This window comes from Paroedura picta, chromosome 5, assembly GCF_049243985.1.
Source record: "Paroedura picta isolate Pp20150507F chromosome 5, Ppicta_v3.0, whole genome shotgun sequence".
NCBI classification, from domain to species: domain Eukaryota; kingdom Metazoa; phylum Chordata; class Lepidosauria; order Squamata; family Gekkonidae; genus Paroedura; species Paroedura picta.
Window position 1 is genome coordinate 21,483,927 of NC_135373.1, and position 15,156 is coordinate 21,499,082.

Genomic DNA, 15,156 nt, shown 5'->3' on the forward strand with positions numbered 1-15,156 from the left:
GGGAGGGAAGCAACCTCAGCAGGGTATATTGCGTACAGTCCACGCCCAGCCATTTTATCCAGGGGGGCTGATTTCTGCCATCTGGAGAGCAGCTGTAATTCCAGCCCATCTCCAGTACCACCTAGATCAGTGGTTCTCAACCTGGGGATCGGGACCCCTCTGGGGGTCAAACAACATTTTGCAGGGGTTGCGGCAGGGCAAGCAGCTTGTCCAGGGAGTTGCCATCTACACAACAGGCTTGTGGGGTAGATCGAGACAAAGCGTTCGTTCGTCTGGATCAGCGGAATAGAGCAAGATTGGCATGGTGGGACAAGAGGCAGAACTGAACTGAGAAACCCCGGCAGAAAACCCAATTTATGTACAATCATGAACAATGGATTTTCACACCATTGGTCTGTTTCGGATTAATTTCTGTGAAATAACCCTTGCATAGTTTTACAGTTGGGGGTCACCACAAAAGGAGGAACTGGATTAAAGGGAAGGTTGAGAACCACTGACCTAGAGGTTGGCAGCCCTAGTTCCCCTGGAGAACTAGCTGGTTTGGAGGGTGGGCTATATGGCATTATACCTTGCTGAGTTTCCTCCCCCCCAAACCACACCCTCCCCGGTCCCTACCCCAAATCTCCAGGAACTTCCTAACATGGAGTTGGCAACCACATCTCCTTCCCACCCAACAGCCTCTCTGTCCTAAGCTCCAGCCCCTCCCAGCAGCGTCTACCTCGGAAAACTGACCCAGTTGAATGGGGGCCACAGTTCCCTGTCCTATTCTTTCCTTCTCAAGCAGTCCCCATCATAGAATCATAGAGATGGAAGGGCCCAAACAGGCCAACTAGTCTGACCCCTTGCTCAATGTAAAACACACATCTTATAGGTTTATACCCTGCTTTTTACTAACCAAAGGCGTCTCGAAGTGGCTGACGATCACCCTCCCTTTCTCTCCCCACAACAGATGCCCTGTGAGGGAGGTGAGGCTAGGAGAGTTGAGAGACAACTGTGGCCTGCCCAAGGTCTCCCAGCTGGCTACATGTGGAGGAGAACCGGGGAATGAAAAGCGGTTCTCCAGATCAGAGGCCATCATTCTCAACCACTATACCAGGGGTAGTCAAACTGCAGCCCTCCAGATGTCCATGGACTACAATTCCCAGAAGCCCCTGCCAGCATTAGCTGGCAGGGGCTCCTGGGAATTGTAGTCCATGGACATCTGGAGGGCCGCAGTTTGACTACCCCTGCACTATACCATGCTGGCTCTCCTTGAGTGAGGCTGTTAATAATAGGACATTTTGGAGGTCTTTAATTCATAATGTCACCATAACCTGGAAGCAGTTTGACAGCCCAACACCCACCCACCCAGGGCCGACATATATGCAAATGGTTGAAGGACCAGGCTGCTTCAAGAATAAAACCGTTTCATTGGGGAAAGAAACAACTTTGTGTAGAAAGGGAGAGAGAAGAGACAGTCCTACAGTCTGTTTGTTTTGTTATTCGGCTCTGTTCTGGAGGCATAAAACAATAAAAGCCTGGCTGGTTCTCCAAACAAAAGACACTGATGAATTACTTACATTCTCTGAGCCTTTTAATAAATCATCCAAACATCAGACTGATAAACAAACCTTTTCATTCTCTAGAACTTCATCAGTGACTCCTTCAAGGAAAGTATAAAAACTGAATATTACCATTGTTATTAATATTTTTAATATTAATATTTTTATTTGGTTTTAAGAATAACAGAAAGAATGATGAGCAATTACAAATAGCAACACAGACCTTCCACCCTCCCCCTCTCGGAGTATAGGTGGTTTCTTAGTAGATCAATTGCAGAGGTAATCCATATAAAAATGCCTTTGTTCTTGGTATTCTTCAGGCGATTTTCTATTTTATTTATTTATTTATTTATCATACTTTTATACCGCCCTCCCCGGAGGCTCAGGGCGGTTTACATTATAACAGAGAACCATACATAAAACAGTCTGTAGAACATGTACACCAATAACCAACAATTGCAACCAAACACAACACAGTATAACAATAAACAATCATAACACAAACAGGTCCAGGGCTTGTTCATGGGATTCTGAGGGGGGTGGCTTATTGATTGAATTCTGAGGGGGGGTGGGGGGGAGCAGGGGCCCTTGGTCGCTGTAGATTACATCTGGTCTCGGCCAAATGCCTGGTGGAGGAGCTCCTTTTTGCAGGCCCTGCGGAACTGTTTAAGCTCCGTCAGGGCCCTGATCTCCTCTGGGAGCTCGTTCCACCAGGTAGGGGCCAGAACAGAGAATGCTCTGGCCCTGGTCGAGACCAGACGGACTTCTTTAGGGCCAGGGATCCTTAGCTGATTGGAGGCAGTAGAGCGCAGAGCTCTTTTGGGGGCATAGGCGGGGAGGCGGTCCCTCAGGTACACTGGGCCCTGACCGCGTATGGCCTTGAAGGTAATTACCAGAACCTTTAGTCTGATCCGGAATTCAACTGGTAACCATTGCAGCTGATGGAGAATAGGCCGGATATGGGACCTCCACGGTGTTGCCGTGAGGATCCTGGCTGCTGCATTTTGAACTAGTTGTAGTTTCCGGGTCAGGGCTAAGGGCAGGCCTGCGTAGAGCGAGTTACAAAAGTCCAGTCTAGAGGTGACCGTCGCATGGATCACTGTGGCTAGGTGTTCCGGGGCCAGGTAGGGCGCTAGTAGTTTGGCTTGGCGGAGATGGTAGAATGCCAGCCGCGCTACCTTTGTGATCTGGGCCTCCATTGTCAGGGAGGCGTCCAGAATCACGCCTAGGTTCCTGGCAGAGTGAGCCGTAGAGAGCTGCACGCCATCCAGGGTAGGCAGGCGCGCTTCCTCGCATGGGCCCTTCCTACCTAGCCACAGGACCTCCGTCTTTGAAGGATTGAGCTTCAGACGACTCTGCTTGAGCCATCTCGTCACTGCTTCCAGGCAGCTGGCTAATGCTTCTGGGGGAGAGTCAGGGCGGCCATCCATCAGGAGGAAGAGCTGGGTGTCATCTGCATATTGATGGCAACCCAGCCCAAACATCCGTACCAGCTGTGCGAGAGGGCGCATGAAGATGTTGAATAGGATAGGAGAGAGGACCGCTCCTTGTGGGACTCCACAAGTAAGTTGCCGGCGGCCTGATGTTTTCTCTCCTATTGCAACCCTCTGTCCACGATCCTGGAGGAAGGAGATCAGCCATTGAAGGGCTGTCCCTTGTATTCCAGCATCGATGAGGCGGCGAGCTAGAAGCTCGTGATCGACTGTGTCGAACGCTGCTGAGAGGTCTAATAATATCAGCAGTGCCGACCCGCCTCGATCCAACTGGCGACGGAGGTCGTCCGTCAGGGCGACTAGCGCTGTCTCTACCCCATGGCCAGGCCGGAAGCCAGACTGGGATGGGTCTAGGACCGAAGCTTCTTCCAGGTATTCTGTCAGTTGGTTTGCGACTGCCCTTTCTATCATCTTGCCCAGAAACGCTAAGTGAGACACGGGCCTGTAGTTGTTAGGCTCTTGTGGGTTTAGAGATGTTTTTTTCAACAGTGGACGTACCACAGCCTCTTTCAAACCCTCCGGGAATTCTCCTGTTGTTAGAGACAGGTTTATTATCTCCTGGAGGGGGCCCATTATCTTTATGCCAGCTGTTTTCAAGAGCCAGGATGGGCAAGGATCTAGTGGGCATGTAGTTGGTCTTGTTGTCGCTAGAATCCTGTCCACTTCGGTCAGCGTGAGTCGTCTGAAGTTACTCATAGTTTTCTCCAAAGATGGCCAAGGGGCCTCTAGTTCACTTTTTGTATCTAAGGTTGGAGGGAGGTCGTGGCGGAGTGTCGAGATTTTGTCCGCAAAATGACTCGCAAATGCCTCACAGCTGATGTCCAATTGGCTACTGTTTTGTTGCCCTTCAATCAGGGCAGTGAGGGATCGAACTACCTTAAACAATTGAGCTGGGCGTGAGTCTGCAGATGCGATGGTAGCCGAGTAAAAATTGTGTTTTACTGACTTCACCGCCATCTCATAGGCCTTCATCTGCATTCTATAAGATGTTCTCGAGGCTTCATCACGAGTCTTCCTCCAAACTCGCTCTAGCCGTCTCAGTTCCCGTTTCTTGTCGCGAAGCTCCTCGGTGTACCAGGGGGCTCGCTTGAGACGGGGCCGGAGAGGGCGTCGGGGAGCTATCTCATCAATGGCAGTCAACAGTCTGTTATGCCAGTCACTGACCAGGCCGTTGAGAGAAGTGCCGGGAGGCATTGGTTCCCACAGAGCAGTCAGGAATCCTATTGGATCCATAAGTCTCTGCGGGCGAGCTAAAATTTGCTCGGCGCCCAACTGAGGAGGTGGTGGGAGCCTTAGCCGAGCCTTTAGAGCATAGTGGTCTGACCATGGCACGGCTGTTGTTGTGACCAGATCCACATCCAAACCTGCGCCGAAAATAAGATCCAGGGTGTGACCTGCTTGATGGGTGGGGCCAACAACAAATTGCGAGAGCCCTAGTGTTGCCATGGATGACACTAGGTCCTGTCCAGTTCTATTGACTCTCGAGGTGAGTTTTATCATTTTCGATAACTCAGCTACCTTACCCAGCTGTAATGGAATAGTTGGTGTCTCCTTGGAGCCAGTTTGGTGTAGTGGCTAGGTGTGTGGACTTCTAATCTGGCGAGCTGGGTTTGATTCTGCACTCCCCCACATGCAGCCAGCTGGGTGACCTTGGGCTCACCACAGCACTGATAAAGCTGTTCTGACAGAGTAGGAATATCAGGGCTCTCTCGGCCTCACCCACCTTCACAGGGTATCTGTTGTGGGGAGAGGAAAGGGAAGGCAAATGTAAGCTGCACTGGGACTCATTCGGGTACAGAAAGGCGGCAGGAGTCTCAAAGCAGCTTACATTCGCCTTCCCTTCCCTCTCCCCACAACAGACACCCTGTGAGGGAGGTGAGGCTGAGAGAGCCCTGAGATTACTGAAGAAGAAGAAGAGTTGGTTCATATGACGCTTTTCTCTACCCAAAGGAGTCTCAAAGCAGCTTACATTCACCTTCCCTTTCCTCTCCCCACAACAGACACCCTGTGAGGGAGGTGAGGATGAGAGAGCCCTGATATTACTGAAGAAGAAGAAGAAGAAGAAGAGTTGGTTCTTATATGCCACTTCTCTCTACCCGAAGAAGTCTCAAAGCGGCTTACAGTCACCTTCCCTTTCCTCCAAACAGTTGAGGTTTCCCACTTAAAACAGAAATGTACAGATTCAAGATATGAACGTGAGCTCTGAATTCCAAAACATCTCCCTCAATGGCTGGGTGGCACCATCCTTGGGAAGCTCAACACACTTCAGTCCAGGGGTAGTCAAACTGCGGCCCTCCAGATGTCCGTAGACTACAATTCCCAGGAGCCCCTGCCAGCTCCTGCTTCAGTCCCTTGGGGGGTGTTCCTTGTTCCCTGGCGGGGACCGTTGGGAAGCCTTCTTGAACAACAGAGTTGGACATTCCGTGGCAGTTGCCGGTGGGGAAGAAGGGAGCGATGTGACCAGGAGTGAGTGGAAGCTGAAGGATCATTTTGGGAGTGAGTCGCCGAGTCCAAGTTTGGAGACCGGGGCGGAGCCCGGGTGAGGACAGGGATCCCAACAGGGTATAATGTAAGGTGACCAGATTGTCCCACTTTTGGAGTGACATCTGGGGGTACCTAGCAAATTGCACTTATGCAAATTGCACTTATATATATCACCCTTGGGGTGATGTCCTCTAGTGGTTTTCATGGCAGACTCAATACAGGGTGGTTTGCCAGGGCCTTTCCCAGTCATTACCGTTTACCCCCCAGCAAGCTGGGTATGCATTTTACCGACCTCAGAAGGATGGAAGACTAAGTAAATCTCGAGCTGGCTGCTGGGATTGAACTCCCAGCCTCATGGGCAGAGCTTCAGACTGCATGTCTGCTGCCTTACCACTCTGCGCCAGAAGAGGCTCTTAAAAATATATATTACAATACTATTTTTGTGTTCCATGCGTTCTATGAAACTTTTTGTTGCTCCATCGAGATCAAATTTTTAATCAAGACCCCCCCCCCCGGAGCAATGGTGTCCCGCTTTACCAATGTTAAAATCTGGTCATCTTAGTATAACGCCACCCTCTGAATCAGCCATTTTCTCCTGGAGAACTGATCTCCGTCATGTGGAGATCGGTTGCAGCTCCAGAAGATCTTCAGGTCTCATGTAGAGTGGCGACCTTAGATGAAGAGATCCGAACAGCATGCTCCAAGAGCATCAGGGTTCCCTTCTGAGCTAGATAATAGAACTCAATTTGAGAAAACTAAGTGTTCCAAGAGTGTATACCTTTGTTTTAACTTGGCTTCGTTTAGGGGAGCTCCTATGAGACATGGGATGGCACCAACTGCTGGCTGCAGGATGCACGATCTTCACACTTTTCATCCTGATCCTGGTTGTCACAAGCCACCAGTGGCTCCGCATTGAGTCCGCCAAACAGATGTACCACAGCGGCATCTGGAAAATCTGCACAAAGATGGTGTGCAACAGTATCATTGCCAAAATAGGTGAGAAGAAGGCCCAAGACTTGTTCTGCTCCTTGGCCTTAATATCTCGATGATAGAACTCCTGCTTTGCTTGCAGAAGCTCCCAGGTTCGATCCCCGGCATCTCCAGTGAGAAGGATCAGATGGTTGGGAACGTAAAAGGCCTCACGGGACCCCAGAGAAGCTATGGAAGACAATAATGTTCTTCATATTCCACTGTCTGACTGGGTAGAAGGCATCTTCATGTGGCCTTGTTAGGGGGAAGGGCTGTGACTCAATCATAGATCATCTGCTTTCCATGTAGGAGGTCCCAAGTTCAATCACAGGCATCTCTTGTTAAAAACAATCCAAAACAGAATCCAAGAACCCTCTAAAGTCTTTGCCAGGATAGACTATGTTAACCAGGGCAGAGTCTGCACTTACTTTGTTTATTCCATTGTCAATCCTATTGAATTCAGATCTATTTGAACTCGGGTCTTCTTCTCCCCCCACCCATTGAAACAGGAAAGTGTTCTGCATGTAGTTAGGGTAGTTCAGAAGGGGGGGGGGGAGCCAAGGCTCTTTCTTTTCTTGGAGGGGAGGGGAGAGGATCGAAGAAGGCAGAGGAGGGAGGGAAAACTCCAAGACCAACAGAAGTTGAGAGAAATTAGGGACTTCTCCTTTAAGGCAAGCTTGTCACATAGCCAGCTTTGTCCAATCAGAGTGCCTCTACCACGGAGGTAATCCGAATCTTGAAATATTGAGGGTTAAAAGCATTCTAAGATATCACACAATAAAGGTAGGGTCACTCCAGATCAATCCTTCTTGCTGCAGAAGGAAAATTAAAATCGCCCCAAATCAAAATGGAAATTGCATTCTGTGTAGATGGCAGGGACTGAATCGACCTGGGATTGGAATAAAAGCTTTGTGCAGTTTACACCCTGGATAGACCAGTAGTTGGACTCAAAGTAAAGCACAACAAAATCAGAGTCCAGTAGCACCTTTATAACCAGCGAAGATTTATTCAAGTCATGAGCTTTCGAGTGCAAGCGCTCTTCCTCAGACTATGAACCACCATCATAACAGTGGAAATATAAAGCCAAAAGTTAATTATGTTAAATTAATAAACCATGTCACAACATCCAAATTCAGCCATAGGATAATTCTTTGCTAAAACAGCCAATCAGTCCCCTCGAATTCTGTTGTAGTTCACAAAAACGTAGGAGAAATAAAACTGTGTATGTTAGTGGCTAACGGCTGTCACTTAACCATTTGTTGCTGGCCCCATCTGTCTTCACCCAAGTGTGAAAACATTCCTGCAAGTGGAAAGCTATGCTGGCAACTATCTTGTCCTACCAGAGGGTTAAATTTAAAATTACATGATATATTACTAACATCACCTTAGAGTTACATTGTCCCAAATAAAATAAATTAAATAAATTAAAAAGAAGAGAAGATTGTAAGGAATGTGGATATACGAGTTAAACAAGGTTAGCATGCATAGTGAGATAAAAAGCCTATGTCCTTGTTGAGTCCAAGGTATGTCATTGTTGGCTAATGCCTGCTTCCAGATGACGTTGGCCTGGGACAGTCCTGGGCCTGACACAGCTCAGGCCCTCAGTTGGCCTGTGGCAAGGCAACACTTCTTCCGCATTCCCTTCCTTGCCGTGGGCATCATCGGGGCCTATGTCATGCCAGGGCCATCTGACAGGGAAAAGGTGGGCTGTCCTGGCCTGACTCCTCCCCACCCATAGCCAAGTACAGCATCCCGGAAAGGGCAAAAAGAAAGGGCAAAAAGGGCAAAAAGGTGGTGATGTTCCACCACATGGCGGAACATCACCATCCCAGCTGCACCGTCTGGAGGCTAAAATCCAGGGTGGACCAGGTGCAGCAGGGAAAATGCTCCCCCATACTAACCCGGGAAAAGGCAGGGCAACCTGTGCCGGGCCAAACACCCAGTGGCAGCCTTGTGCGCTGTCCCGGGTGAAGAAAAGGTAATTGTGAAGCAAACACAGGTTCTTGGAGAGAGGACCCCTTTTAACAATTATCTCTTGCAAATCCTCACCGGCAAACATTGTCCCGTAAGTGAAATCCCTGTATTAGAACATGAAGTAATCCATCAATGTAGCCAAAGGTAATTCAGGCTAAGGGTTTTTTGCAAGTAACAATTTGTACTAGAAAGGGAATGATATGAACCAGACAGAGGCATCACAGTACCGCTGCTTATAACTCAAGCTGGGCCTAGCAACTGTGCTTCCTGTCCATGTCGAGAAACGTAAGCCTGGAGACGAAGAGCTGGGTTTTCTTACCCAATGTTACACTACCCAAAGCGGCTGACAAACACCTTTCCCTTCCTTGTCCCCACAAAAGGTTGGTGGAGCTTAGGGAGCTCTAAGAGAACTGCTCTGTGAGAACAGCTCAAAGTTGGCTACATCTGGAGGAGTGGGGAATCTGGTGCTCAAACTAGAGTCTGCTGCTCCTTGACCACCGAACCACACTGACTCTCAGTAATATTAATGTGAAGAATGTGGTTGTGCACGCATGCACATACATGCGCATCCATGCACAAACACACTTGCATGCGCAAACATGGCGGGGTTGCCAACTCTGTGTTGGAAAATTCCTGGAGAAAGGGAGGGAGTTCAGAAGGGACGTGACGATAGAATTCACCCTCCAAAACTGCCTTTTCCGCCAGAGGCAGAAGTGAAAGGATGACCAACCAGCAGGAAAGCGCCTGCTGGCGTCCCCTGGGTCCTAGCGTCCATTGCATTCCTGGTTGCAATGAGCTTTCTTGCTAGTATTATAAATCTCCCGAGTGATAACAATGGAACGTCATAAATAAATATTATTTCAAAATGTTTTAGCTTTTAAAGTATTCAGTTTGCTTCATGTCTTCTGCTCTCCACTTTCCATTGCCTATATTTCCACAAGAGGAACTGGTCTCTGTCATCTGGAGACTCCAGGCCCCACCAGGAGACTGGCAACCCATGTGTGCAGCATGGCTTTCCCACCCGTCCCCCATGCTTCTAACCTTTCTTCCCTTCTCCCACCGCAGCATACTTTCAGATCATCCGATTCCTCTTCGTCCTTGCCCTATTCTGCAGCTTCTTCTGCACCTCGTACATGCTCTTCACTTACCGCTACTTGCCCAGCTATCCGCTACCCCGGTTCTTGTGTTCTGCCACAGGCAGCTTTGCTACAGGTAGGATTGCTGAGTTTACCCGAAAGTCGAGAACTGCTCTAGGAATCCACCCCCTAGGAAGCCTCTTTTAGGAGTATCGCTGTCACTCGCTTTAATCAGGTTCTCTGCTGGAATATACAATATTAATTAGAATAGAATTTATCAATAAATGTACAGACTATATAATAAATATAAAGTTTAAGGGGTTGGTTACAACCTTCAAGGCCTTACGCAGTCTGGAACCGGCGTAACTGAGGGACCACCTCCAAATCTGCCTCACAAAGACCGATTATGCACTGGGAATTTCACTGCCCCAGCTCCCGTGCAGGAGCACAAATCGGGTGCGGATGAGGTGCACCAGGCCAAATGCTCTCCCGTGTGGGTGCAGGAAGAAGTGGGGTAACCTGCCACGACTAAAACTCCAGCCTGCAGCCTGGCATGAAACCTCTAGTGCATAAACGGTCAAAGAGGGCTTCGTTCAGCAAATGGCCCTAAAGAGCCTGGTTGTGGCCTGGTTGTGGCCTGGTTGTGGCCAGAGCCTGGGCTTTATTTGGCCCTGGCTCCAGGCTGGCAGAAATGCAGGCCCTCATAGAGCTTCCAAAGTTTCAGAGGATCTGCAAAATGGAGCATTTGGTTGCGTCCCCGGATCGCAGCTCTAACATCTAAATGTGCCCTCTGCCCATCCCGCATCTGGGATTCATTAGTAACCGTTACTGCCCACTTGCAAGTCCCCCATCTTGAGCCAGTCCATGCAGTCGGTCTGTAGGCCTGGCTTTTTAGGCAGTTTATGAGATGGAGCAATTACAGCAGCCTTTCTCAACATTTTTCCCATGGAGAAACCCATGAAATGCTCTTGAGGCTTTGAGAAACCCCAGAAGTGGTGTGATCATGCAGAATAGGGTTGGGAAGCACAGCTGTGGACACGCCCACCTTGGGCTCCTCCCCTTACCACCCCCTCCAGGCCCATTGCTGGCCATTTTGGGAGGGGAGTCAACATGACCATATATGGCCATATCACCTGATAAATGTTTAACAATTCTTTTTTAAAAAGTAGTTAATTTCCATCATTCAGGAAACCCTTCCAGAAAAACCCTGGTTGAGAAAGCCTGGATTACAGTGACCATTTATGCACTGGGAACTTCATTTCCCCAGCTTCCATGCAGGAACACAAATTGGGGGTGGATGAGGTACACCAGGCCAAATGCTTCCCCATGTGAGTGCAGGAAGAGGTGGGGCAACCTGCCATGACTAAAACTCCAGCCTGCAGCCCGCCATGAAACCTCCAGTGCATAAACGGTCAGTAAGAAGTTTAGCATTTATCCTCCATCTTGTTTCACTTGTATCCTTATTTGACATGTTTCATACCCTGATATAAGCCTCCCTGAGGCAATGTTTGGAGAGGGGTGGCCTAAAAATCCCATAATAATATTTATTAATAAGTATTAATAATAATAAAGTGTCAGATCATCTAGAATGTTAATATTCCACACCATCACAAGCATCAACTATTCCGCGATAGATTGATCCAGCTGTACTTTAAAATCTCCCCACTACATTTTGATAGGAGGTGCGTCTTGTGATGTCCATCAAAAAGGTGATAGGCAGTTGCAGTGTTGTTAATAAGCTTAGCTATCATTTCCTTGCCCCCCCCCCTTCTCAGATTTTCTTTCATCCCCTGCGGACCCTGAATAGAAAGCCAGAAGTCTCTAGCCCTGTGCAGAACACCCCTCCAAGTATTGACTTCCTGCCCTTGGGAGGGATAATTGGCCTTGGTAAAGTCATAAGCCATCTTCTGGTATGTCCAATGCTGAGGGAGTGGCCATGCACACTCTCCTTCCCCATGAACAACAATAAGGTCAGGAAGACCATGGAGTAGGAGGGATACTTGCAGACACTTCTTCCACACATTTGCACTGTGCAGACAACTGGGCAGCTGTGTGGATGACGGGGCCACAGCATTCATGCTCACATCTTCTTCATGCACAGGGCACCTGAATCATCAGGTCAACACGTTAGAACTGGCAACCCTGGAGCATAGCTGTCATGGCCTGGTTAGTGGCTAAGGCAGCCTTTCTCAACCAGGGGGTTGTGAAACCCGGGGGTTTCTTGATGACCCTCAAAGGGTTTCCGGAATGAGCGGGAGTTGATTTATTTTATATCTGCATTTTAAATTTGTTTAACACTTATTGGGTGATGTGATCATATATGGTCATGTCGACATGCTCCTCCCCTCCCAAAATGGCCAATGAGGGGCCTGGAGGGGGTGAGACTGGGAAAGGGTGGGTGTGCTTCCCAAACCTATTCCGCACCATCGTGCCAATTCTGGGGTTTCTCAAAGCCTGAAGAACGTTTCAGGGGTTTCTCAACGGTAAAAAAAAAATGGAGAAAGGCAGAACTAAGGATGTGCAGGGAATGACCCAGAAGCTTGGCTGAATTATATTTCAGGAGAACTTGGTTGTTATCTTGTTGGGCAACCTTGTTGAGCGTCTGGAAGAGTCCATCCCCCCCCACCCCCTGATTTTGTTTGGAAATAACTGGGGGTTGGGGAGGGGGGAGTAGTAAATTCAGGATCCATCGATCTCTTCTGCCATTCTAAACCTAGCATTTGACCAAGGGTGGTATCTTCACCAGGTTTCTTGACCATGCTTGCCACAATGATATACACCGTCTTTGTCACCAAGCGAGGAATCACCAAGACAGCTCGTGTCACCTACCAGCCGACTTTCTACTTGGCCTGGTGCCTTGGACCAATCTTTGCTATATCAGGTGAGAAGGACGATGGGGACAGTTGCTTGTCAGGCATAACGAAATCTTAAGATGGCTCCTTTCACTATCCCTGCCTGGGCCCTTAGTAAATGGGCAGCAGCAGCAATGGTGCTGCTGGAGGGAGAGATGGGAAACGGATGGAAGAGTTTGTTCATTTGTTCGTTCGTGTTGTCTCCGGCCTCAGCCACAGGCCTGGCGGAACAGCCTCCCCTTGCGGGCTCTGTGGAACTGCCCCAGGTCCTGCCGAGCTCTGAACTCCCCCGGAAGAGTCTTCCGTCAGGCCAGGCTTAAAGAAATAAACATCCAGACCAGGGGTAGTCAAACTGCGGCCCTCCAGATGTCCATGGACTACAATTCCCAGGAGCCCTTGCCAGCATTCGCCAGCGAATGCTGGCAAGGGCTCCTGGGAATTGTAGTCCATGGACATCTGGAGGGCTGCAGTTTGATTACCCCTGATCCAGACAGTCCAGACGTGAGATTTTGCTTTTAACGTCCTGGCTAACCCTTTTAGCCCTCTCTCCTGGCTTTTCTCCACAGGTTTCGTGAATCTGTTGGCCCACTACTTCATGCCGGTCCATCGCATCAGCTTAGCAGACCAGGACAGCTTAAGCCGATCTTCGATCTCAGATGTAAAGATGAGCGTACAGGGTGGCTGTCAAAACGACATGGTGTTGGGCAGCATGCGAGCATTCTGACGGGCCAAGATTGGGAAAGGGCTGGGGAGCAGTCACAGGGTAAAGGGCACAAAACCCTAACTGAAGGGGGGCAGTTATCAGAGGTAGTACACTTCTTTCCCTCATCCTCCTTTCCCTGTACACCTGAGGTGGTCAAACCATGACTGTCGGGATGTCCATGGACTACAATTCCCATGAGCCCCTGGGGCTCATGGAAATTGTAGTCCATGGAAATCCAAACAGTCACGGTTTGGCCACCCTGCCATAGACTGAAACCCTTGCTTACATTTGTAATAGAAGGGGCCAGATTTCACACCTGTGAGACAATGAAGCTGAGGGCAATGACCAGAAATGGTACCATTCCACACTGCAGGCAGAGGAGAAAGGAGACTTCCTCATTTTTAAAAACTCCCTGCCAGTAGAAAACTAGCACAAGAAATTAAGCCGGAGCTTAGTGCTAGTTATCTAGTTGCGGGGAATTTTGCATGCATAAGAATATTCAGAGTTGGATCCATAGCCCACGGTCCTCTGATACACATGCTGCTCCACTTCCTCAACATTTGAGCACCTCCCTCTCTGGCCTGTCTGAATTAGGCCTGTCTCCTCTGCTGGGTCTTATGACTGCATTTGAATGTGTGCACGGATCTTTTTGGCTGTTGTTTATGGGCATGAAATGAACATCACAGCTGATCTAATGACTCTGCCTACCTGATTGCAGGAGACTTTATAACTGCTGGCCTTCTCTCTGTGTGCATGTATGTGATTGCCACTCTCTTGGGTGTTTTGAGGCCTGTAAAATAAAAAAAAATGTTGATACTGTTGCATTCGGAATTGGGAAATTGCTCGTCTTCCTCCCTTCCCTTCTGTGACACCCTTCTTACCCTGTCTTCAATATTATATTTTGTTTTCAATCCTTTGTGCAGTCATTTGCTAGATGGGATGGCACAAGGATAAACAAAGGATAAACAATCTACAGTTATTAAGATTCTGCACATAACAAAGGATTCAGCTTCACTGAAAGGACAGGCAGTTGGGGAGAAAGAAGAAGAAGAAGAAGAGTTGGTTCTTATATGCTGCTTTTCTCTACCCGAAGGAGTCTCAAAGTGGCTTACAGTCGCCTTCCCTTTCCTCTCCACCCTGTGAGGTGGGTGAGGCTGAGAGAGCCCTGATATTCCTGCTTGGTCAAAACAGCTTTATCAGTGCTGTGGCGAGCCCAAGGTCACCCAGTTGGTTGCATGTGAGGAAGCACAGATTCAAACCCAGCTCGCCAGATTAGAAGTCCACACTCCTGGCCACTACACCAAGCAGATTTACACACCCCAGGCCAGGGTGGGCCAAACTGTGGCTCTCCAGATTTCCATGGACTACAATTCCCATGAGCCCCTGCCAGCACATGTGCAGGGCATGTGCTTGCAGGGGCTCATGGGAATTGTAGTCCATGGACATCTGGAGGGCCATGGGCCACCATGGGCCACCTCTGCCTCAGCAATCCACAGGATGGGGGGACAGCATCCCAGGTGATCACAAGTCTATCCTGAAGAGATCCCTCTCTAAGCTGGGAAAACTGTACTAATGAAATGGGCCTGCAGATAAAATTCCTGACCCAGCATGTTCCTTAAATGTTAGAAGATTAAAAAGCACATGCAACTGTTCTAGAACCGTAAGACTGGGCGAGGAGGCTAATTTAAACAAATGCCCTCCAATTCCACGAAGACGGACAAACTCTTGTTTCAACTTTTGTTTTAGAAAAAGCAGTCCCCTGCCTGAACTCCGTTTCCAGATCCATGATTGGGAGCACCATGCGTAGCACCTGCTGCTGGTGGTTTTATTCTTCAGATGTTTCAGATTGTATCTTGTTTGCTACCGCACATTGGTGGTAGTCGAGGTGGGAGAGTAAAGAATGCCTAGCCTGCAACGCTGTTTGGTATTCATTGCATCTGTGATTAGGCAAAGACCCACAGACCAAGAGAGCCTCTTGTGGCGCAGAGTGGTAAGGCAGCTGTCTGAAAGCTTTGCCCATGAGGCTGGGAGTTCGATCCCAGCAGCCGGCTCAAGGTTGACTCA

At 49.0% G+C, this 15,156-nt stretch overlaps 1 protein-coding gene across 5 annotated transcripts; it reads left to right on the plus strand.

Moving 5' to 3' along the window:
* Positions 1-5,397: 5,397 nt before the first annotated feature.
* Positions 5,398-14,969, plus strand: LOC143838995 (uncharacterized). Of its 5 annotated transcripts, XM_077340889.1 has the most exons (6): positions 5,442-5,573; positions 6,323-6,514; positions 9,527-9,673; positions 12,284-12,418; positions 12,956-13,047; positions 14,839-14,969. In XM_077340889.1, the coding sequence occupies exons 2-6, from the start codon at positions 6,340-6,342 to the stop codon at positions 14,857-14,859; spliced, it is 570 nt and encodes a 189-aa protein (XP_077197004.1). In that variant the 5' UTR covers positions 5,442-5,573; positions 6,323-6,339; the 3' UTR covers positions 14,860-14,969. The 5 variants fall into 5 exon arrangements, with proteins under 5 accessions (XP_077197001.1, XP_077197004.1, XP_077197000.1 ...); XM_077340886.1 differs by lacking the exon at positions 14,839-14,969 and having other exon boundaries at positions 5,398-5,530; positions 12,956-13,913; XM_077340885.1 differs by lacking the exon at positions 14,839-14,969 and having other exon boundaries at positions 12,956-13,913.
* The last annotated feature ends 187 nt before the right edge of the window (positions 14,970-15,156 follow it).